The sequence below is a fragment of the Amphibalanus amphitrite genome, unplaced genomic scaffold, assembly GCF_019059575.1.
Source record: "Amphibalanus amphitrite isolate SeventyFive unplaced genomic scaffold, NRLGWU_Aamphi_draft 000447F_arrow, whole genome shotgun sequence".
Classification (NCBI taxonomy): domain Eukaryota; kingdom Metazoa; phylum Arthropoda; class Thecostraca; order Balanomorpha; family Balanidae; genus Amphibalanus; species Amphibalanus amphitrite.
This window is the reverse complement of record NW_024881941.1, coordinates 104,819-130,427: the sequence shown is the minus strand read 5'-3', so window position 1 is coordinate 130,427 and position 25,609 is coordinate 104,819. Positions and strand designations below refer to the sequence as shown.

The following is a 25,609-nucleotide window of genomic DNA, read 5'->3' as shown; positions in this document are numbered from 1 at the left end:
ACCTCTGGGGGGGGGGGGGGGGCACGGGAGCCTGAGGTGCCCCTGACAGGCACCTCTGGTAAACACGTACCTCTGGCCTACTATGCTTTTCAGACCCCATGAGACCCTAATTTTCGGCGATAATTTATTTACTACTTGTCCAATTCGCTTCAAATTTTCACAATGCACATTTCAGCTCAAGCGCCAATTTTCGCCAATATGGTCTCTTAACAAAATATCAAATTTTAGGGTACTTGTCGTTGCCTCGTAATGTTAAAATCGGCTCCGTAAATCCGTCAGTGGAGTAGAGGCTATCCGTGCGTAGGTGTGACGTCACAAACACGTGACCATTAAGCTCCGCCCTCCCGGCGGACGGAGTAGTGACCTTGGCCGGTCAGTCGGCTGCATGGAGCGGGCGGGCCAGTAGCTGTCGCACCGGGGCAGCTCGCATGGACCGTAGCTGCCGTGCAGTTGTCGTTGCAGCCGTAATTTCATCGAATGAGCTAAATAGCGCGCATAAGTAACGCACCAGCTGAAGCCCTCGACTTATTATATCTATCACAAATGTACGCACACCTTGTCCAGCCACAAAACAATATATTTCCACACAAGATTCGGGGCTTGTGAAAAAACGCGCATAGAAGACGCTGTTGATTTCAAATGATTGCGTAAGATTATGAATCGCGTCAGACTACGTCAAAATTGCAAAACAGAATCACCATTAACATGATGCAATTTATGTGTTTGATATATGAAATTTGATTAGGAATGTATGCCGGCGTGATCGATTTATATCATCCCGGTGCAACTAAGCATTGAACACCTTCAGGACTAATCCATTTGATCATCGACTTAGGTTGAGGAGGTCGCCAGACTAACTTTGCCCCCAGAGCTTGTGTGTTGAAATGCAAACATGAAAAGTAAAAGCCTAGAAATAGTTTCCTCACCATTGAGGACATACCTAGTCTTAAGTTTTACAAACCAGTAAAACGCCTTTTGGGCGAAGAACGAGCGAGCGAGATGGTGAGCCCTGCACGTGCGGAAGGGCGAGAGGGTACTTCCAACGGGCTTGCGCAAAGCACCCTTCTAACCGGTCGCTAACGGTGTACCAAATTTGAACGCAATCGGCCCAGCCGTTCCTGAGATCTGGAAGCGGCATTCTGCACGTGCGCACGTGCAAACGGGGTCCAAACTGACTTTTGCACGGCACCCTACTAACTGGTCCCTAACCGTGTACCAAATTTGAGCGCAATCGGCCCAGCCGTTCTCGAGATCTGGGAGCGCCCCTGCACGTGCGCACGTGCAGTAGCACCTTAACCGCAACACATGGGAATGCATTGCCTGGTGGGTGCCTACCTGTATGCCAAGTTTCAGCGAAATCGCCCCAGTAATTACCGAGTTATTAAAATGGGAACAAATTTGACACCTCTTATTGTTGTATTTTGCACGTGCAGTGGGGGTCACTCACATAGATCAAGAGTGTCCGACCGTTGGAAGAAGAAATGCAGCTACCCTACAAAAATTACCGCAAGACAATCGCCCAAGCGGCTGCTGAGATATGGGCCTCTCAAAATCACTACTTTTGCAAAACAGCTTGAACACCCTTGACATTTCACGTGGCACGCGCCACGACGGCCACTGAGATGTATCAAAAGTAGTCAATTACGGGGTAGAAGGGATGGGGCTACCCAACAAAAAAGCCCGCAGGCTAATCGGTCCAGCGGTTGCTGAGATATAAGACTCTCAAAAGCGTTACGCTCATACTGAGATTTTTCCGTTACCTATATTGAAAAGACTCGCTTCGCTCGTAAAAAGATACGAGTTTATTGATGATCGTTCTCGTGTAGTGCCCAACGTCCGCCTGCCACATTGCTATTTCTTTTTGTGCACGTTTTAACAATATAACACACACATGACACCGCGATAAAGGCCATTTCTACCATACGACGCATTACGCTTCTGCCCCACCCGGCGCCCCGCACCGCTTCACGAATCACGAATACGGTCGTTTCGCTGGAGCGATGCCCCAGGCAATCGGCCGTGCCCGAGACTCTTCATCCTACTTTGTTGCTTTCTGCGCCTTCCTCAGAAACATTTATTGGCACTGCCAAATATATAAATATTTTTGGGCCAAGCAGAGGCTTACACATGATCTTATAGGTAATTGGGTAGTGACCTGACCCAACCTGACGATGAGATAGGTGCAACTCCGGCTTAAATAAATGTTCAGAGTCCAAGAGTCTATCCATCTTTCCTTCTACGGCCGGTTCCGTTCCAATAGATCCTACCTTGATTCTGATCATTCTGAATATTCTTAGCTGGTTCGACGTTTAAATACCAAAATAAGGTAAAGAGGATACCAAATGCCCTCAAACGGATAATTTTTTGGCTTTCGTCCCGCCAGCTTCACTTGTCTCCAGTATGTGGTCCCGCTCCGAAGTCCGACCTCTCCGCGGTGCTGACACCGACTGAAGCGGCATAGACGCATCGCGGTCACGGCCAGTGAGTGGGCGGAGTTTAGTTGGGCCCGGCGCAACGTGATTGGCCATCGCTCCTATCCAATCAGGTGCGGTAGCGAGCGAGCCTCTATCCGGGCGCAAAAACTGATTAACATTACGAGCCAACGACAAGTGCTCTAAATTTTGATATTTTGTTAAGAGACCATATTGACAAAAATTGGCGCTTGAGCTGAAATATCGTCTGCCAAAATTTCAAGCTAATTGGACAAAAATTGAAGAAATTATCGCCGAAAAGCAGGGTCTCATGGGGTCTGAAATGCATAGTAGGGTGCCCCTGCTAGGCTGCTGATGCCCCTGGGACCTGACAGGACTGTGGTGCCCCTGACAAGCCTAAAGTGCCCCCAACAGGCCCGTGATGCCCCCGACAGGCCCAAAGTGCCCCTGCGTGATGCCGTGATGCCTGCGAGGCCGGTGGTGCCCCCTGCGAGGCCGGTGGGGCCCCTGACAGGCCCATGGTGCCCCTGCTAGACCGGTGGTGCCCCTGGCAGGCCTGTGGTGCCCCTGCTAGGCCGCTGGTGCCCCTGGGCCCTGACAGGACTGTGGTGCCCCTGACAGGCCCAAGGTGCCCCTGCAAGGCCGGTGGTGCCCCTGTAAGGCCTGTGGTACCCCTGCTAGGCCTCTGGTGTCCCTGACAGGCCCATGGTGCCCCTGCGAGGCCGGCGGCGCCCCTAGCAGGTCTCTGGTGTCCCTGACAGACCTGGGGTGCCCCTGACAAGCCTGTGGGGCCCCTCACAGGCCCGTGGTGCCCTTGCTAGGCCTGTGGTGCCCCTGGCGGGCTGGTGGTGCCCCTACTAGGCCGGTGGTGCCCCTGACAGGCCTGTGGTGCCCCCGGGCACCAAGGGGGTCATGACCCATGTGGCCCCCCTTGGATCTGCCACTGATGCATAATATATTGATTTGTAAAGGCGTTATGGCTTATGCAATATGCAATTGCAGGCACTTGGTATCCCTCACTTATCCCTCATTGGGGCTCTGGCGGGCTCCTGAGGGCCCACGTCTATCTCCGGGGGCCCATATAGACAGGCTCCTTTGGGTCCTTTCAGTACACTATAGCATAAGAGGTCTCCATGCGAGTCCTATACATACATCTGAGGACGTACCCTGATGTCTGAGGTACCCAACTGCAGCTCCAATGGTCTCTTCTTACACTGGCGGATCCAGGGAGGGGGCATTTAGGGCCATGCCCCCTTCCCAGAGGCCTAAAGTGGCCCGTTTTCCCCCTCCCCCAAACGATAATGAAACATAGGCCTGTGGTGCCCCTGGCGGGCTGGTGGTGCCCCTACTAGGCCGGTGGTGCCCCTGACAGGCCTGTGGTGCCCCCGGGCACCAAGGGGGTCATGACCCATGTGGCCCCCCTTGGATCTGCCACTGATGCATAATATATTGATTTGTAAAGGCGTTATGGCTTATGCATATATCAGGGCGTGGCCCAGGAGCCGAGTTAGACAGGGCTGTTTTACCACCTCCCGGCCCGCAAAGGGACCCAAGCACTGACTCGAAGCGGGTTAAAGAGACCCTCCCACCTTCAAAAAAGCTAATGAATTGGCATGAAAGTGATGTCGCTAGGTTCAGAAAGGGCGAAAACGAATATCTACCAAATTTTATCGAAAAATATTCACCGGTTTTCAAGAGATTAGACTTTTATTTTTGTTTACTTTTTGGGATATCCGCTGCTGTTCCTAGCGACTTTATTTGAAAGTGCGGCATTTGTTGCGCGCAAAGCAGCCTATACCACCGCATGCTACCAAACGTTTTAGTAAAATATTAAAAAATCATTAGATCTCCGCTGACGTCACACATTCAGAGGGGTATCCAAAAGCATTAGCCCCTCTGAATCAAAATGCTGCAATTTTGAAATTCAATATTTCAAAATTGCATATATTTATATATTGCAATTTTGAATTTATATATTGCATATATTATAAGGCATTTCTCGATGTTGTGAGTGCGTGCCGAAACCGGTAATTGTGAGCCAGGGACCCCATTTTGGCTATCTCAGCTCAAATCTAATGTTAAGGTGGGAGGGTCCCTTTAACTGGTCGATAAAAACAATGGTAAGTGTTTACAAAGTAATATAAAGGCATGGGTCGGGTGGGCTACCATTTATATATTTTTCTTTTTAGTTAAAAAAAATTCATAGTGTCAGGGCTGTGACGAAAAATAAGTGGCCTAAATCCGATGAGAAAACAGGATTTGGGGGTACCCTAGGTTTGGCTCCTGCATGAGTTGGCCCCCCCAAAAACGCAAGCCTGGATCCGCCAGTGCTCAGCATGGTTATTTTAGGAAGGATTGTTCTAATTTTGAGTGGTGTAGCTTTCACATAAAGCTATGTTTTGCGATGGTGTACTGAGCTGGTACATATTTACATTGCATGCAATGCAAGCTACAATGAAAGCAGTTGCGTTGATGATAAGGCACACATGTTAAAAGTAACATGATACGGGAAAAATAATGAAGGGGTTCCGCTATATTCCACATGGTGAAAATTCATGAGGCATGGGACAAAAAATATAAAGGTTGTTTTTCTCCGAGTTGTTTTCCCTGGCCCGCTCACCCAGTAGGGCGTCACTCGTCCGGCAGTGACCTGCTCGCCCCAGCCGATCAGCCGCACTGAGTGGTAGGCTGCTCGAGCCTCGCCCAGTCGCGAGGCGCGGTACACGCCCGACCGGTACAGGAAAAAGTCCGGCTCCACTCGCAGCAGCGCTGAGGGAGGAGAAACCCAAACGGCGGGTCGGTACCATCGGACAAATACGGGCAGAGAAATACACAATCCTATACATTGTACAAATAAGACTGCGATAAATGTTACGCTGGCCTAATGGTCAGCTGACGACTGATGCGACCAATTATCCGAGCTCACAATCAGTTATCTATCGTTGTGTTATCGTATTCAACATTTAAAATCATATCGATCAAAGCGCATTTGCTGCTAGATGCCCCACGGTAACACGATGAGTTCCCAGCCCCCATTTATTCACATTAAGCCAACGATGACCAGTGTAAAGCGAGCTGGCACACTAAATGGCCCGCCGTGCCCCGGTCTACCCCGGTCGGCTCAGGCAGTTACTGACCCTGGACGGGGCCGCTGGTGAGGATCTCGTGTCGGATGTCCCGCTCCCTGCTGGCGATGCGGTAGGAGGGCTGCATCCAGTAGCGCCGCGCGCACACGGTGCGGTTGGAGCTCGCTCGGCGGTCGCAGCGCCCGCGCCGACCGGTTTGCCCCGATCGGTACGGGACACACAGGGTGGACCGTACCCTGCCGGCAGGGGCGGAGAACCACCGGACCCGACCAGTCAGCAGTCGCGGAGAGTCAGATCGCGCCGCGGCGGGATGTCGAGTGGCAGGGTTACACTGAAAGGCGATAAAACATTTATGACAGAGCCAGTACAATGGGGTAGCCGTACGCCCAAAAACGAAACATCACTCCAGCGGACATGCTGGAGTGCATCGGCATTGATAGTTACACACTCAGCTTCAGAGACGACCCGATGCCTGTGATTACAGACTGTACCGCATATCATAGGACCTGCAGGCTGCGATTGTATATAGACCCAGCATAGCTGTAGATTTGTAGAGAACCCGGCGACAGACTCCTGCGGCTTTAGACTGTACCGCAATGCATGACAAGCCGTCATACTCCTACTTTAGATCCTGTCTTATACCTGTTGCAGGACATAATACCTGCGGCTATAGGCTGTTCAGTACAAATGTCGACAAAAGACTCTAAGGACTAACGACTAGACCGCAGGACATAGGACCTGCGACTATAGACTGGGCCGCAGTACTTATACGGACCAACGTAAGCAGCCTGTGACTGCAGACATGTCGGCGTCAGACGCCTGCCACTACATACCGTACCGCAATACCAGGGCCAGCGTCAAACGCCTGCGACAACATACTGCACCGCAATACCAGGGCCAGCGTCAGACGCCTGTATGTAACTATAGACAGTGACGCAATACACGTCCTAGGCCGACGTCAGCCGCCTGTAACTATAGACTGTACCGCAATACACGTCATAGGCCGACGTCAGACGCCTGTAACTATAGGTACCGCAATACACGCCGTGGCCGGTGTCAGACGCCTGTAACTATAGACTGTACCGCAATACACGCCGTGGCCGGTGTCAGACGCCTGTAACTATACATAGTCTAGTCAGGGTGTTGCAGGTAAATTGGGAATTTTCAGACCTAATTTCAACATGCTATTAATACGGTGAATAAAAACACAGAAAGTTGAAACTTCGCACCTGTATTGTGTCATGTACGAACAGCCTTGTCACTCGATGTGACCGCCGTCGGCGTCCCGCACCCTCTCGAGACGGCGCCGGAAAGCGGAGCACGCGCGCCGGGCCTCGTCCTGGTCAATGGTGCTGACTGCCTTCCTGATGGCCTTCTTCAGGTCAGAAACGTTGGCAGGAGTGGTCGAGCTGGACTTTTGTTTTACCACGCCCCACATCCAAAAGTCGCATGGATTCAAGTCAGGCGAGTTGGAGGGCCATATGTCCTTGGGTACATATAGGGGATCCTCTGGCTCAGGAAATCTTGCACCCTCTGGGAAGCATGTGCTGGGGCGGAGTCTTGCACCAGCATGACTTTGCTCAAGTCATAGTATTTTATCATCCAGGGGATGAGAGACTCCTTCAGGATGGTCAAATACGCGTCAGTGTCGATCATCACACCAGCAGGTATGAAATGGGGCGGCATTATGCGGCCATCACTTGCGACGGCCCCGACCACCATTACTGATGCCGGATTTTTGCCTTTCATCACGGGAGCCACTTCATCAGGGCTGTATGGCGATAGCCCGCGAGTTCCTGCGGTTGGCGACCTCTTCTACGATGAACTTTTTCTCATCGACAAATACTCTGACGTCACTCCCGAGGTGCTTGAGGAGATTGAGAACCTTCGGTGCCCTCTCCCTTCGTATCGCTCTTGCTGGTTCGGTCAGGAGGCTTCGTCGTTTTCTGGTAAACGACTTCATTAACCCGAGGTCCTCTCTCACGGCTCTGCTGATGGTGCTCTTGCTCACGTGACGGGCACGCGCAAGCTTGTTCATCGAGGTCCTCGGTTTGGCCTGTATCGAGCGTTTTAAGCCGCTCAGGAATGTTGGTGTCCGTTTTCGGTCACTGCGAGGTGTGTGAGAACGTCGAGCGACATCCCCTCCAGCTCCTACAGTCGCGATAGTTCGGTACACGGTAGACTTTGGGTACCCAGTTAAACTTATATTATGTCCTTCGCGCTCTGTCCGGCGCGAACTAACTCACCAATCGTTTCCCTCCGACGCTGCTCCATGATTGCGCGATATGTTAGGATTAAAATTTCAATATCAAATGAAAAACAATTGTTGAAATTATATTGTGTCAAATTTCCATGATGTTCCTCCTCATAGCAAATTTTTTGTAAGGTCATGAACTTAGTCCCAATTTATCTGCAACACCCCTGTGCCGCAGGACACATATGTCAGCGTCAGACCCCTGTTAGGTACACTCGGGGGTAGATTGATGTTCTACAACTCTTTATCCACCGGGTTCCTATGGCTCAGCATTGGCAGCAGCCGCCTGGTACCGGTAGACTGTGTCGCCTCACTTACTTGTCAAGCGGCACAGCCTACCCACCCGTATGAAACCGGTCTGGGTCGGTGGCTGGAAGGCGATGTGGGCCGCCTGTGACGTCAGCGCAGCGGTGAGGGCCGAGCCCGGAGGCATGGCTCGGGTCGGCGCGGCGCGGCGGCTGGCGAGGGCTGGGGAGTGAGGTGGGGTGGGAGCACGGACATCGCGCGGCTGAACGAGTGTAGTTAGCTTTCGCGTCTCAAGGCGCCAATTATTCTACCTAACAAATGTGCTAAAGCAGTTGTTAAAATGTCCTATCCCCAAGACATGGCGCCTATCATCATACTTGCAATGCACATTACGACACACTTAAGCGTGGCAATGGGACAGCCGATAGAACTTATGTCACTCGTGCATCGAGGTGCGGAGCTATATTTTGTATAACATACCAGTAAAACGCCTTTTGGGCGACCAACGGAGCGAGCGAGAGGATGGGCCTTGCACGTGCGAAATTGCGAGGGGGTACCTCCAACTAACTTGTGCACTGCACCCTACTAACCGGTCTTTAGCGATGTGCCAAATTTCAGCGCAATCGGCCTAGCCGTTCTCGAGATCTGGAAGCGGCACACTGCACGTGCGCACGTGCAAGCGGGGTCCAAACTGACTTTTGCACGGCACCCTACTAACTGGTCCCCAACCGTGTACCAAATTTGAGCGCAATCGGCCCAGCCGTTCTCGAGATCTGGGAGCGCCCCCTGCACGTCCAACACCACACCAAGTTACATCCAACACCAAGTGGAGAAACTTTTGACACTTAAGCACGACCCACGCAAGTACCACCAAACACTACGCACAATGACAGGACGAACACGCGACTACACTATTCCACCGCTAGAGGGACATAACGGAGACATATTGACTGACGACTTCGAAAAAGCGACGCTATTAAACAATCATTTCGCCAGTCAAGCGACGGTCGATTTAAAGGGACCCTCCCACCTTCAAAAAAGTTAATGAATTGGCATGAAAGTGATGTCGCTCGGTTCAGAAAGAGCAAAAACGAATAGCTACCAAATTTCATCGAAAAATATTCACCGGTTTTCAAGATATTAGACTTTTACTTTTGTTTACTTTTTGGGATCTCCGCTGTTCCTAGCGACTTTATTTGAAAGTGCGGCATTTGTTGCGCGCAAAGCAGCATATACCACCGCGTGCTACAAAACGTTTTAGTCAAACATTTAACGGACGTTCGAAAGCCTGATGACGTCATCAGATTCCCGTAATGGTTAAGAGATAGGGACCACGCTGGTCCCACCCTGCAAGTAAAGGGAAGAAATTTCTTGAACACCATAAAGCTGCGGGGGTTGCGACCAGGATAAATGGTGGTTTCTGAGCCTGGCCGCAAACTTGGCTATCTCAACTCAAAACTAATGTTAAGGTGGGAGGGTCCCTTTAACCGGCACACACAGACATCCACTAAATCATGACTCAGACAGATCGCCGGTGCCCACTCTGGGTGAACTGATGACATCCGAGAGAGAGGTTCTCCAAATACTAAATTCACTCGATCCTAACAAATCAACGGGCCCCGATGAAATTCCAGTAAAACTTATCAAGTTAACCGCTCTCATCATCGCAGAACCATTGTCCAAACTTTTTAACATGTCACTAAGTCAGGGAATTTATCCATCGAAATTTAAAGAAGCAAACATAAAACCAATCTTCAAAAACAAGGGATCACCTTCTGACTACACTTGTTACCGTCCCATCAGTATACTTTCATCGTTATCTAAAGTCTTCGAAAAAATTGTCTTCAAGGGTATATATTCCCATTTACTGAATCATTCACTTTTGACCGACAAGCAGAGTGGGTACCGGCGTAGCCACAGTACAGAACAACAGCTTTTATACCTGACTCACAACTTGTACAAATCACTGGACATGGGACGAGACTTTACTGCTATCTACCTCGACATTTCTAAATACTTTGACAAGATCTGGCATGACGGACTGTTGTACAAGTGTAAGCACGACTTCGGAATTACTGACTCACTTTTCGACTGGTTAAAATCATATCTTTGTGACAGGACACACCGAGTACGGATCAACAGCACATTCTCGGTCACTAAAACTATAAATGCGGGCTGCCCGCAGGGATCCGTACTCGGGCCTTTGCTGGCACTTATGTATCTCGACGGACTTTCAAGACGAATAAAGAATGACATTCTCTTTTTCGCTGACGACACATCTATCTACGCCTCGCACACGACAGCAGACATTGACGCCGTACAGCTATCACTACAACAAGACCTCAACGAAATCCACAAATATGGTCGAGAATGGGCAATTACATTCAACGCTACGAAGACCATCCAACAAACATTTTCACACAGACACCAGTACACACCACCAAAGCTCACTTTCGAGGGTGCAAACGTACCCATTCATGAAACTCATACTCACCTTGGCTTGACACTTTCTAAGGACCTACGCTTCCACCAACACGTCAATGCAATATGCAACAAGGTATACAAATCACTCAGTCCACTATACTCCATTGCACGTTACATACCAAGGCCCATTCTCGACCAAATTTACAAGACGTATATAAGACCTTACTTTGACTACTGTGACACAATATATGACGGACACATAACAATACAAGACGCTGCCCGACTTGACACGCTACAAAACAGAGCAGGGAGACTCGTGACGGGGGCTATGTTCAGGACGTCAACCGAAAAACTTCTACAAGACTTGGGCTGGGACAAACTGACTGTAAGACGACAAATACACAAACTCACTTTATATCATACATTCACTAATCCAAGACACCAAACGCCAAATTATATCACGATGATCATGCCAGAAACACGTGCAGAAAACACCGGCAGAACACTACGCAACTCCAACACACACACCATGCCTCCCAACCGAACCACATCCTTCCAGAAGTCCTTTTTCCCCTCAACAGGCAAATCCTGGAACCAGCTTCCCGAATCCATCCGATCCCTTCCTCCTCGTTCCTTTCAACGAGAGATCTCAAGGCGACTATGTCCGTGAAGTTGGCGACGTCGCCAGCGACTTTTCCAGCGACGAGCACCGATTTTAGCCAAAACTTCGACCAAGGTCAATTGGACCATGAGGATCACGAAAATCGAACCCATTCACCCCTAAACCTTGACCTTCAAGGTCAAATTCAAGGTCAAAGGACGGGGAACTGAAAAAGTGCCACTAAATAATGTCTGATCTTCAAAATTTTGGCACCAAAATGTAGCGCGTGCAAAGTTCTAGCCGCACATCGAAAACCATTTTCATCAAGGTCAAACTTCAAGGTCAAATTCAAGGTCAAAGGACGGGGAACTGAAAAAGTGCCACTAAATATTGTCCGATCTTCAAAATTTTGGCACCAAAATGTAGCGCGTGCAAAGTTCTAGCCGCACATCGAAAACCATTTACATCAAGGTCAAACTTCAAGGTAAATTCAAGGTCAAAGGACGGGGAACTGAAAAAGTGCCACTAAATATTGTCCGATCTTCAAAATTTCGGCACCAAAATGTAGCGCGTGCAAAGTTCTAGCCGCATATCGAAAACCATTTTCATCAAGGTCAAACTTCAAGGTCAAATTCAAGGTCAAAGGACGGGGAACTGAAAAAGTGCCACTAAATATTGTCCGATTTTCAAAATTTTGGCACCAAAATGTAGCGCGTGCAAAGTTCTAGCCGCACATCGAAAACCATTTTCATCAAGGTCAAACTTCAAGGTCAAATTCAAGGTCAAAGGACGGGGAACTGAAAAAGTGCTACTAAATATTGTCCGATCTTTAAAATTTTGGCACCAAAATGTAGCGCGTGCAAAGTTCTAGCTGCACATCGAAAACCATTTTCATCAAGGTCAAACTTCAAGGTCAAATTCAAGGTCAAAGGATGGGGAACTGAAAAAGTGCCACTAAATATTGTCCGATTTTCAAAATTTTGGCACCAAAATGTAGCGCGTGCAAAGTTCTAGCCGCACATCGAAACCATTTTCATCAAGGACAAACTTCAAGGTCAAATTCAAGGTCAAAGGACGGGGAACTTTAAAAATGCTACGTCGCCAGCGACTTTTCCAGCGACGAGCACCGATTTTAGCCAAAACCTCGTCCAAGGTCAATTGGACCATGAGGATCACGAAAATCGAACCCATTCACCCCTAAACCTTGACCTTCAAGGTCAAATTCAAGGTCAAAGGACAGGGAACTGAAAAAAGTGCCACTAAATATTGTCCGATCTTCAAAATTTTGGCACCAAAATGTAGCGCGTGCAAAGTTCTAGCCGCACATCGAAAACAATTTTCATCAAGGTCAAACTTCAAGGTCAAATTCAAGGTCAAAGGATGGGGAACTGAAAAAGTGCCACTAAATATTGTCCGATTTTCAAAATTTTGGCACCAAAATGTAGCGCGTGCAAAGTTCTAGCCGCACATCGAAAACCATTTTCATCAAGGTCAAACTTCAAGGTCAAATTCAAGGTCAAAGGACGGGGAACTGAAAAAGTGCCACTAAATATTGTCCGATTTTCAAAATTTTGGCACCAAAACGTAGCGCAAGTAAAGTTCTAGCCGCACATCGAAAAACATTTTCATCAAGGTCAAACTTCAAGGTCAAATTCAAGGTCAAAGGACGGGGAACTGAAAAAGTGCTACTAAATAATGTCCGATCTTCAAAATTTTGGCACCAAAATGTAGCGCGTGCAAAGTTCTAGCCGCACATCGAAAACCATTTTCATCAAGGTCAAACTTCAAGGTCAAATTCAAGGTCAAAGGATGGGGAACTGAAAAAGTGCTACTAAATATTGTCCGATTTTCAAAATTTTGGCAACAAAATGTAGCGCGTGCAAAGTTCTAGCCGCACATCGAAAACCATTTTCATCAAGGTCAAACTTCAAGGTCAAATTCAAGGTCAAAGGACGGGGAACTGAAAAATGCCACTAATTATTGTCCGATCTTCAAAATTTTGGCACCAAAATGTAGCGCGTGCAAAGTTCAAGCCGCACATCGAAAACCATTTTCATCAAGGTCAAACTTCAAGGTCAAATTCAAGGTCATAGGACGGGGAACTTTAAAAATGCTACGTCGCCAGCGACTTTTCCAGCGACGAGCACCGATTTTAGCCAAAACCTCGTCCAAGGTCAATTGCACCATGAGGATCACGAAAATCGAACCCATTCACCCCTAAACCTTGACCTTCAAGGTCAAATTCAAGTTCAAAGGACGGGGAACTGAAAAAGTGCCACTAAATATTGTCCGATCTTCAAAATTTTGGCACCAAAATGTAGCGGGTGCAAAAGTTCTGCAAAGTTCTTGATTTTTACCTTGAAGTTTGACCTTGATGAAAATGGTATTCGATGTGCGGCTAGAACTTTGCACGCGCTACATTTTGGTGTCAAAATTTTGAAAATCGGACAATATTTAGTGGCACTTTTTCAGTTCCCCGTTCTTTGACCTTGAATTTGACCTTGAAGTTTGACCTTGATGAAAATGGTTTTCGATGTGCGGCTAGAACTTTGCACGCTCTACATTTTGGTGCCAAAATTTTGAAGATCGGACAATATTTAGTGGCACGTTTTCAGTTCCCCGTCCTTTGACCTCGAATTTGACCTTGAAGTTTGACCTTGATGAAAATGGTTTTCGATGTGCGGCTAGAACTTTGCACGCGCTACATTTTGGTGCCAAAATTTTGAAAATCTGACAATATTTAGTGGCACTTTTTCAGTTCCCCGTCCTTTGACCTTAAATTTGACCTTGAAAGTCAAGGTTTAGGGGTGAATGGGTTCAATTTTCGTGATCCTCATGGTCCAATTGACCTTGGACGAGGTTTTGGCTAAAATCGGTGCTCGTCGCTGGAAAAGTCGCTGGTGACGTAGCATTTTTAAAGTTCCCCGTCTTTTGACCTTGAATTTGACCTTGAATTTTGACCTTGATGAAAATGGTTTTCGATGTGCGGCTAGAACTTTGCACGTGCTACATTTTGGTGCCAAAATTTTGAAGATCGGACAATATTTAATGGCACCTTTTCAGTTCCCCGTCATTTGACCTTGAATTTTACCTTGAAGTTTGACCTTGATGAAAATGGTTTTCGATGTGCGGCTAGAACTTTGCACGCGCTACATTTTGGTGCCAAAATTTTGAAGATCGGACAATATTTAGTGGCACTTTTTCAGTTCCCCGTCCTTTGACCTTGAATTTGACCTTGAAGTTTGACCTTGATGAAAATGGTTTTCGATGTGCGGCTAGAACTTTGCACGCGCTAGATTTTGGTGCCAAAATTTTGAAAATCGGACAATATTTAGTGGCACTTTTTCAGTTCCCCGTCCTTTGACCTTGAATTTGACCTTGAAGTTTGACGTTGATGAAAATGGTTTTCGATGTGCGGCTAGAACTTTGCACGCGCTACATTTTGGTGCCAAAATTTTGAAGATCGGACAATATTTAGTGGCACTTTTTCAGTTCCCCGTCCTTTGACCTTGAATTTGACCTTGAAGTTTGACCTTGATGAAAATGGTTTTCGATGTGCGGCTAGAACTTTGCACGCGCTACATTTTGGTGCCAAAATTTTGAAAATCGGACAATATTTAGTGGCACTTTTTCAGTTCCCCGTCCTTTGACCTTGAATTTGACCTTGAAGTTTGACGTTGATGAAAATAGTTTTCGATGTGCGGCTAGAACTTTGCACGCGCTACATTTTGGTGCCAAAATTTTGAAAATCGGACAATATTTAGTGGCACTTTTTCAGTTCCCCGTCCTTTGACCTTGAATTTGACCTTGAAGGTCAAGGTTTATGGGTGAATGGGTTCGATTTTCGTGATCTTCATGGTCCAATTGACCTTGGACGAAGTCTTGGCTAAAATCGATGCTCGTCGCTGGAAAAGTCGCTGGCGACGTCGCCAACTTCACGGACATGAGGCGACTGGGGGTGCCTGGGCCTTCTCCCTTTTACAAAATTGGCACTAAAATGGGCAATATTTTCCATTCTAGGCTACGAATGCAAATGTCACAACTAAATTCACATTTATTTCAAATACAAAGGCACGATACACCTGAATGTGCTTGTGGCTTTGAAACAGAAAATATTCATCATTTCATTCTCGCGTGTCCCAACTATAATTTGCAGAGAGAGGAACTTTACCGGGACATGTTGCAAATTTTTGGCGAAAATTTTGGTCAAATGTCAACTACACGGTTATTACGTGTTCTTTTGCATGGCGACGATCTTGGCGGCGGGGACTGTCGTGCGGTGGCTCAGCATTTCCAAAATTTCTGGCTTCGTTCGCACAGATTTACCTATTAATTTACCTACCTCATTCAGTTTTGTGGGCGGCGTCCCCGGTGGGCTGAGTGATGTCAGCGCGGGTTGGGTCGGTGGCCTGTCGTGGCGGCGGCAGTGGTAGTTTTGTTTCATTGCGCTACGTTACCTTCATTACGTTGTATGTTTATGTTATGTATATTCGACGTTGATCTGAAGGCTATGTTCATGTTGTTTTATGTTTATGATGTCTATCTGATTATGTTACAAGAGGTGGTGCCTAGAGTCAAGCACAATGTGCTTTTGCACCACTCTTATATTATCAGGCATCGGTAGGATTGTGATTGCAGGATTGCAAAATCCTGATTGCATTCCTTTTTGGTGGATTGCACCTGGATTTGAAATCCATTCCAAAAAACAGGATTTGATTGCGGATTGGATTGCATTATACTTCCAATTTTTGCAATCCAATCCGGATTGTGTTTGATTAGTGCTTTGAAATGGTTTGTTGCGATTGAAAATTATGAGATCGGCTTCATCGGCTTAATGTATTTTGCTATCAAGGGCTTTACATCGAAACTTGAAATAATTTAAACGCTTTTAATTTAAACGCTCAAAATAATATACGCTGATGAACTACATAGGAAGGGCAAAATTACGTATTTGAGGGCGTTTTAAAAATATAAAACACTGGTTGGGTAGAGGTTTAAATGTTGGGGTGTTTGAGGCAAAAAATATTTCCCATAAAATACCTGTGCCTTAGATAGGAATTACTCGCAAGACTAGGTACTAGAAATGGGTGATTTGGGGATGGAGGCACGGCCCTATGTCCCCCTCCCTCCCCCAGATCCACTAGTGCACATAATACCTAATACAACAGGATTGCAAAAAAGGATTGCGGATTTGATCACAATCCAAGTGAAAAAAGGGGATTGCGGGTAGGAATGCAATCCACTTCGGCACTAGGAATGTGGATTGGGAATGCAATCCTTTCAAAAAGGATTTTACCGATGCCTGTATATTATTTTGCTTTATCTCTGTTATTCATGTTCATTTTCCGATCGTTTTACTTATAGGTTGTCGATGCGCAATAAACATTCTGGAATGGAATGGAAAAATGTGCGCACGTGCTGTAGCACCCCAACCTTAACACATGCAGATGAATTATCTGATGGAGACCTAACTGTGTACCGACGGTTTCAATTCAATCGGCCCAACCGTTGTGCCGTTATTGAGGTTGCAATTTTGGGGGTTCTTAAAAAATGTCCAACTTTACCACGCGCCACGTGCGGTGGTTGGCAAGAACGCATGATGGCCATCACACCACAGAACTTTTACGTCCAAGTGACATTCAGTAAAGAAGACCGCTTGTCAATCGGATGTCCCGTTCCTAAGATATTATCTTTTGAAGAGCGTCCCCACGGCCGGCCGGCCGGCCGGCCGGCCGGCCGCTCATACTCAGGATTTTCCCTTAATTCAGTATGAGACTCCGCTCGCTTCGCTCGCTCCGTAATTAGTATTAACCCGCGCCCTGGTGGGGGGGGGGCTATTTTTTGCCCCCCCTCCAGACTTTTCGATATATCTCCAGAACCGCTGCGCCGATCGTCACCAAACTTTCAGTACCCTCCCGGACATCAATTTTACACATTATGACCAAAAATTTTTCCAAAGGCTATGATAGGTTGGCCGGAAATGACGTCAGAGTGACGTCATGTTCTGCCGTTTTCGACCCAAAAAAGGGTTTCGCGGGAAGAGCTGTCAGGCCCATAGCTTTGCAAATACAGAAAAATGATAAAGACATAAAAGCTGTAGATTGGACAGGGCTACAAAACTGCTATCTCGGATTTTTGAAATTTTTGGATTTGGACCCCCAAAAATCAAAAAATAGATTTTTTGGATATAAGAATCGAAAAATCCAAAAAGTTTTTTGAATTTCGCAAAAACCGGAATATATGTGATAGTCCTTACCGCCTTCCATCCACATACCAAATTTGAGATTGATACCTCTTTTTTTGGCGAAGTTATAGCGAAAAAACTGTTCAAAATTGATGACGTCAAATTTTCCAACTCAATTTTTAGCAATTTTAGACCCCGTAGCGCAAAACAAAGACCACCATTAGACTCCCCGTGACGAGCTGCATCGAATCAATACCCAGTTAATGCAAAACTATCAACTTTGAAATTTGACCTTTTTTGGCCTGACCTTGACCTGACCTTGACCTGAACTTCACCAGAAAGTGACCTAAGCCGTACCTGATAGTCGTATAACCAACACCATTGAGTTGGAAATGAAAAATTGGCCATAAAACATGTATCACACAACCTTAGTAAACTTGGGCTCATGTGACCTGACCTGTGACCCTTGGTGACCTGACCTGTGACCTGACCTGGTATTGCCAGTGACCTCTAATAGCAACATATCTACTAGGCAACTGACGCCCTACCGCTGATTCTCGACAAAATGCGTTTTCCTCGGTGTTATATTGCATTCCCTAGAAGACCCGTGAACGGTGAAACATTTCATCTTTGACCTGACCTGTGACGTCATCGGTGACCCCGAGGTCAATGAAATTTGGTTTCCTTCGACAAATTTGACAGGCCTTTCGAACGCCGTTTGAATTTTTCGGATCCGTCCAGTAGTTTCGGAGATACGAGGGGGGGGCAAAAAATAGCCCCCCCCCCCCACCAGGTCGCGTTATAAACAGACCCCACCAGGGCGCGGGTTAAGGCCTTGATTGAGCAGATTGGTGTCTATTGTTTCGCACGGCAATCGTCCAGAGACGTGGGAACTGGGGGTTATGAGTAGTGCCGCAGCCAACGCCCCAATTTAAAGCGATTATTACTGTTGCTCTAATATGTGGTCGCAGCCCCCAATACCAAACCGTTCCAACTAGGAGCCAAAAAGCCGGCCACTCAGGGGGTTCTCTCACCGGCCAATTCACGACACGAGCGTTCATCCACTGAGCTACCGCGAATGGCCCTCGTCTGCACAAAACAAAATGGCATTAACCCGCTGACCGCCAATGACAGTATTGTGACATTTGATCGCGTTTGACCACGGCGGGTGGTCGCTGGTTTCGGAAGCTCAGTGAATACACGCTAGCGTGGTAGGGTGACCGGTTGGAGGAACCCGGTTCGAGGCCAGGTGCGCGACTTATTTGTTCCTAGATGGAACGGTTTGCTATTGGTGTCTGCGACCACACATTAGAGGAACAGTAAGAGTTGCTTAAAGTTGGGACGCCGCGCTATCCAAAAACCCCAGTTCCCACGTCTCTGGACGATTGCTGTGCGAAATAATAGACACCAATGAGCTCAATCAAGGCCTTAATACTTATCTGTTAAAAACAATGTAGCTCCGCAACTCGATGCACGTGTGATATAAATTCTACCGGCTGTCCCAATGCCACGTTTAAGTGTGTCGTAATGTGCATGGCAAGTATGATGATAGGCGCTGTCTTGGGGATAGGACATTTTATAACAACTGCTTTAGCACAATTGTTAGTTAGAATAATTGGCGCCTTGAGATGCGAAAGTTAACTACACTCGCTCAGCCGTGCGATGGTCCGTGCCCCCACCCCACCTCACTCCCCAGCCCTCGCCAGCCGCCGCGCCGCGCCGACCCGAGCCATGCCTCTGGGCTCGGCCCTCACCGCTGCGCTGACGTCACAGGCGGCCCACAACGCCTTCCAGCCACCGACCCAGACCGGTGTCATACGGGTGGGTAGGCTGTGCCGCTTGACAAGTAAGCGAAGCGGCACAGTCTACCGGTACCAGGCGGCTGCTGCCAATGCTGAGCCATAGGAACCCGGTGGATAAAGAGTTGTAGAACATCAATCTGCCCCCGAGTGTACTACGACACACGTCATGAGCCGGCGTCAGACGCCTGTAACTATAGACTGTACCGCAATACACGCCATGGCCGACGTCAGACGCCTGTAACTATAGACTGTGCCGCAGGACACATATGTCGGCGTCAGACCCCTGTTAGGTACTACAACACACGTCATGAGCCAAGCCAGCGTCAGACGCCTGTAACTATAGAATGTACCGCAGGACACACAAACCGGCGTCAGACGCCTGGCCCCTGGGATTGTAGGCTGCATCGCAATACACGTCAGACGCTTGCGACTTTATACTGCACTTCAATACAAGCGTCGGCGTCAGACGACTGAGACTATAGGCCGTACCGCACTACCGCAATACACGTCATAAGCCGGCGACAGACAACTGGGACTACAGACTGTGCCGCAATACACGTCATAGATATGCCGACGTCAGACGCCTGTAACTATAGACTGTGCCGTAGAACACATAAGCCGGCGTCAGACGACTGACGCCTGGGATTGTAGGCTGTACCGCAATACACGTCAGACGCCTGCGACTATAGACTGCATCGTGGGACGTAGGACGTGCATCGACTGTGTGGCTGTATCGCGATAGACATAAGCCGGTCATCAGACGCCTGGGACGGTAGACTGTGCTGCAATACAAATCATGAGCCGGCCGTCCCATGGGTGGAGAACCTGCCCCGGCCACCCCGGCCGTGGCCGGGGTAACTTTCAGCCGACCCCGGCGCGGTCGGGGTAACTTTTTCCACTTTTGTAAATCATAAAAGCTGTCTCCATACGAAAAAACTGCCATCTATAAAAGCGTCTCTCATTATTCTTATCTACCTTGAAATGTTATTGAAAATTTACTTTATTATTTTCATTTTGGAGCTTCTATGTTTTTAAGTTTTTTTTTTCATCGCAGAGCCCGACATGTTTCATCAAACAGAAGTAGGTAGGTAATTTCAGGTGCGAGCTCAAATCAATAAGAGGGTCAAAACGGTCAAATTTGACATTTTGTTTTGTGTGGGAAGTTTGCAACTTCCACGGAATAAGCTTTGCAAAGGGCATTAGCACGATCATTCAGCAAATTTGACCTGATGACCTGACCTAGCACTAGGTGACATGCGTCCGAAATTTTAAGGCGTGTTGCAAAATTGTTGTTTCAATTACGAAATCTTCCGCACCTGCGTGCAGCAGTTTTCCCTAAAAACGTACAAACGGCAGACATCCTAGGGGTTTGTTGATAACCGTTGACAAATATTTGAGCATCATCGTCTTTCTGACTTTCGGTCGCCGGCCGGGGTAACTTTTTCAAACATTCTCCACCCGCGGCAGACGCCTGGGACTTCTGCGCCAGCGCTCCCATAATCGTAAGCAAATCGCTGTTCCAAAATTACCAAAAGATGGTTTACCGGTGTCCTTCCCTTCTTTTTGTTCAATAAATTCATGCAAACTTGTGTATCAAATATCAACCATTCTTTCCATTTCTTGTTACCGATTTTTAATGCTCGGCGCCCAATGTGAGTCAGGACCTCTGACTTATACCGAGTGACACCAGCAGCTGGAGAGCACGTGAGAGCACACCACACACCCGTGGTGTTGCAGGTAATTCCAGCAAGGTAGGTGCTGGAGAGTCAGCACGCTACTTACCCGTGGTGCCGCAGGTGGTTCCAGGCTCTGTCGGGCCGGCCGCCGCGGCACCCGCCGCCCCCCTCCGTGTCGGTCACGCAGTTCAGCAGCTGCTGGGGACTCAGCGCCACGCGCTCCCCCCTCTGGATGGAGAGCCGGTCGGAGGCGACGTCGGCCGTGGAGACGGCCCACGAGCCGCCGCACCAGCCCTGGTCGGCCACACCGCCCACCAGCGGCGCCCAGCCCGGTCGGCGACGCGCGTCGAACGCGGCCGGCAGGCGCACCGCGTGCAGCACCTTGACGATCGGGTGGGTCAGCGCCACCTGACGACACACAACGAGCGTGAGGGCGCGATGGTGAGGATAAACTGATAAATAACAAAAGAAGCGAAATATTAGCGACGCGACTCGAAACAAAATATAGCGGATATTTGTTTTTAAAGTAAATGTTAATTTCCATGTAAACCTTCAACGTCTTCCGCTAGAATAATGCATTAGTCCACCAGAGCTCAGAAGCCAGTAGACTCAAATCTCTAAAGCAGCAGCGCACGCTCCTATCGCGGTCTCGGACGGCGCTCTGGCTGTGACACGGATCGCCGACCACTAACCGTCTGTTTGTCCGGCGGTACGGTGCCGGTCAGCTGCAGCAGGCCGCTGCGCAGCGTGCGGCCCCAGAACTGGCTGTGGTTGGCGGCCGTCCAGCCGAGCTGCTCCGCCTCGCCCTCCAGCTGGAGCAGCAGACGCGGCTCCACCAGGCACGTCTCCGAGCCGCACTGCACTGTGGGCGCCGCCGCGCTGCCGCCGCACGCGCTGCCGCACAGCGGGGCAGGCAGGGTCAACACGGTCTGACAGTAGTCAGTCAGTTGAAATTTCCGCAACGATTACAGAGATTTCGTTCATATGCGAAAGATGCTTTCGATACAATGCCCTTGAATTTATTGATTTGTTCTGTGACGTTTATTTATTGATTTAAAAGGTTATTTATTTATATATTTTTGCTTACCATGGGTTGCAGTTATCCATCACAGTTGCTCCATACGGTATGGTCTGTCCCTTATATAAGCAATCTGAAGGGACATAACACAACAGCATTAACACAACGGTAGGTTGTAATGAAAAGTAAAACAAATTATTTTTATCACTGCTGCACTAAAATAATGGGACCTCGACAAAGCCAAAATAGAGGAAAAAGGACTGCGTAGAGAAATGATTGGGCCGTCTGTCTGTCTGTCAATCATGAATCATGAAAGACGATTGTTTTATTTGAATGGGTTGCACATCGAGACGGAAAACAAGAAAGCACTTTTCTTCAATCGCGAGAACAGGAGGATGGGAGGGTTGCAGCTGAGCCACCCACCTCTGGTCGCGGGTGGCGGCGGGGGAGCGTTCTGGCACAGCGCGAAGTAGTCGGGACAGCAGTCGCCGCTCAGCCCGCGGTCACAGAACTCGTCGCAGTAGCAGACCGTGCCCAGGATGGCCACGCCACACTCGTCCGTCCGGTTAGCGCAGCACCGCGCTGGGGCGGGCGGGGAGGGAATCGGTCAGAGAGGTCTGAGAGCGGTCCCAGGTGCTCCGATTCAGGTGTCGTAGAGGGTGCGTCCGGGTCCACACATGACGGGCTTTCCCCGCGACCAGTAAGTACGGTCTGATATCAAACTGAAAAACGACAAACACGTGAGATGAGGAAGTGCCATTGAGATAATTTTGTCCTTGCGACGCTAAATTCATCGGAGGGGGGGGGGGAGGCTACCACCATCATTTGAGTGTTGACTTACAATTCTCACGGCGTTTTTCGCAGTATTTTCCGGGCAGATCTGAGTAGTCGGGTCTCAGCTGCCCTATGACGGCGCCGGCACACAGTGCCAGTGCCATTGTCAGCAGAGAGCCACTGTGCCGACCACGCGACCGGCGGCCGGCTGGGGTCATGTTTCTGTCGTCTGAAACAGAGCCCATGTCAATGGTAAGCGGCGGCAGCGTGACATTGGCCTGCAATGTCGCAACTGGAGCGAATCGGGAAGAGGCGTTACATGCACATTTATGTACATTTGGTGTGTCGAACCTACGAGACGAAACTCGTGTTGAGATTTATTTTACTTGGCGTCATCGGCCCGCACACTTACGACTCGTTTATGTCGTGCTCCTGGACTCGGGCTTCAGCTTGCGCTTCCGGTGTCCAGGCGGTCGGAGCACATGCGCTGATGGCCTTACCTTCTATCATCGGCAAAGCCTTTCCAATTTATCTGTAATGCAAAACAAATCAATGGGAAGTTATCATTGCGAGTGAGCGAGCGAAGCGAAGTAATTTCAATAGGTATAACGGGAAAATTTCAGCATGAGCGGCCCGGCCCGGTCTGCAGCGCTTTTGAGGAGCCTTCGAGTATATTTCAGCAGCTTCTGGGCTGATTGACTTGCGGTCTTCTTTGATACATAGGTAGCCCCATTCCTTCTACCCCGCCCGTAATGACTACTTTTGATGCATCTGGGTGACCGTCGTGGCACGTGACACGTGATAAGTCAAAAGTGTTCAAGTTATTCTGCTGAGGAGTGCTTTTGACAGGTCTACTCGTATACCTCAGCAACCACTGCACCATGCACTGGGGCGATTGACTTGCGGTCATTTTTGTAGGGTAGTTAAATCCCTTCTACCAAACATATATCGATGCATAATTCCCCCCACTGGCTAGTACCATATGGCATATACCAAATGCAAAATGAAGAGGTGTCAGGTGTGTTCCCGTTACGATAACACGGCATATTCAGCGAATAAACTCCAAAGAAAAAGTAAATCATCTTGCATATACCTACACCGCCTTACCGATCTGAAGAACTGACAGTGAATACTTAGGGTATGTATGGAATGTTCATCCCGTACTTTTATATCTATCTGTGATACAGGGCCTACTTTCGGCTTGACCTGAGGTATACTTTTTAAGTTGGCTACTCGCTCATGGGCAATTCAAGTTTTGTTCGTTTCATCTTGATGAAATAAATCGATTAATTGTAATAAAAGGAAATCGATACAGCATGCATTTAATCAAACGCCTAAATCAAGAAAGCCCCTTTCCGCATTAACCTTCGCCCCAGTGGGGGGGGGGGGGGCATATGTTACCACCCTGTCGCGTTTTTTGCGTGTAAATAAAAACCGCGGCGCGTAGCGCCGCGCCGCTTAGGGTAGCTTTTGGTACATCAATTTTGGACAATGTGTGACATTTTTGACCCCAGGTCATGTCAGGTCAGGTCACCAGGTCAAGTTAACTGACCAAGCCTAAAAAGTTTGCAATCATGTCCAGCCTGCAGTGTTTGTCGGAAAGGTTTTAAACTTGGTGGATTGCATGATGTTATAGGCGCCTACAATTTGTATATCTCGGATTTTTATATCCGTGACCTAAGGTCAGGTCAGTGGCGTGACCTTTTCATTACAAGTCAATGGAGAAAAATGAAAATGCCTCTAGATCCGTGTGTACGCATAGGAACAGTCCAAATATTTCAGAATCACAATGATTTGGACCACCCGTGATGACCAAGGTGTCATTTTTGCTGATAGCCTCTAGAAAGGTCATCCGAGGTCATTTGAGGCTACAAACAGTTTTTTGCCAATAACTCGAGATTGGAAAGAGATAGAACGCTGGTGATGGTCTCATTGTGTTTGTCTTGCCGAGACGCATCGACTGATATGCAACATGACCTTTTCCGGTCAGGTCATGACCTTGACCTGAGGTCAAATTTTCAAGTTGACCTTTCAAGGTCAAATTATAGTTAATTCACGCGTTTCGGCGAGAGGAAAACGATTCTGGCAATAGAAATGTCGTGGCTTTTTGTAGTCGAAAGTTATTGTCGAAAAACACTTTTCGTAAAAACAGCTATTTTTGGAGTTTTAGCCCTCTGGAGGCTAAACCGTTGACCTGAGGTCAATTTTGATAACGACCTTATCAAAAGAAGAGTTTAAAAGCTATCGATTGCTGTTCCATGCGTTTTTCTAGCTACCATAGTTCCTGAGATAACGGCATGTTTTCTGAAAAATATAATGACCATTGGCAAATTTTGACCTTTGATGACCTCTGATGACCCCAATATTGCTCTAAGATGAAAAATGACCGATATACTTTCAAACGTACGCATTGAGAGCTATCGACTGCTTTTTACCGCGTCTTTCTATCCCTCTTAGTTTTTGAGTTGAGGTGGGTGGTAACATATGCCCCCCCCCCCCCCCACTAGGGCGAAGTTGGCTGAGACCGCCACTGGGGCGCGGGTTAACCGTCTATCCGGCTGTTTCGCTTTTGAGTATCACACTCCATTTCGAGGACGTCTTTCGAAAGAGCTTTGAATCGGGCCGAACAAAAAATGACTCGGCGTCATAGAAATGTGCCGCTATCGAATGTCTTTTTGCAATGCTCTCATTTGATTCAGTACCTAAGCCACAATCTACCAGCCTGTAACTAAAAAAGGTGGAATTCAGAAGCTCCGTCGCTTAGTAAACCCTTCTTACGGCCGAACTTTGACCTGACCGTTGCCAATGCACCTTCATTATTTCAACGACCTTTGTAACATCACTCACTGATGGCAGATACGTTCAGCTCTGTACACATTAGCTTCTCACATCGCATTGTATTGCATCACTGACAATGCGATACGTACGAATGCAACGCCGACAACATAACGTTCTTAGTCACTATCCTCTCACCAATCCAATGAGTAAAGTTCTCCCACCTGTATCCATGGAGCCGAGCTGTGTATGGCGTTCGCAGCGGCCCAGTTCGATGCACCGCTCCACAGTCGTGTCTCTGTGGAACTGGCGTCCGCCGGCCGGCCGGTCAGGTGTC

At 48.2% G+C, this 25,609-nt stretch overlaps 1 protein-coding gene across 2 annotated transcripts in view; it reads right to left on the bottom strand.

The window, feature by feature from the left end:
- The window catches only part of LOC122391646 (tubulointerstitial nephritis antigen-like), a 33,120-nt gene extending 7,511 nt beyond the window's left edge, over positions 1–25,609 (bottom strand). Inside the window, exons 1-9 of one of the 2 annotated variants that reach the window (XM_043385764.1) lie at positions 25,497–25,609; positions 22,910–23,029; positions 22,565–22,726; positions 22,147–22,305; positions 21,793–21,856; positions 21,398–21,599; positions 20,812–21,113; positions 5,570–5,754; positions 5,053–5,201 (exon numbers count right to left, since the gene is read on the bottom strand). In XM_043385764.1, the coding sequence (XP_043241699.1) occupies positions 5,053–5,201; positions 5,570–5,754; positions 20,812–21,113; positions 21,398–21,599; positions 21,793–21,856; positions 22,147–22,305; positions 22,565–22,715 (1,212 nt within the window). In that variant the 5' untranslated portion in view covers positions 22,716–22,726; positions 22,910–23,029; positions 25,497–25,609. The remainder of the gene's footprint in view (positions 1–5,052; positions 5,202–5,569; positions 5,755–20,811; positions 21,114–21,397; positions 21,600–21,792; positions 21,857–22,146; positions 22,306–22,564; positions 22,727–22,909; positions 23,030–25,496) is intronic. The other variant, XM_043385763.1, reaches the window with a different exon arrangement.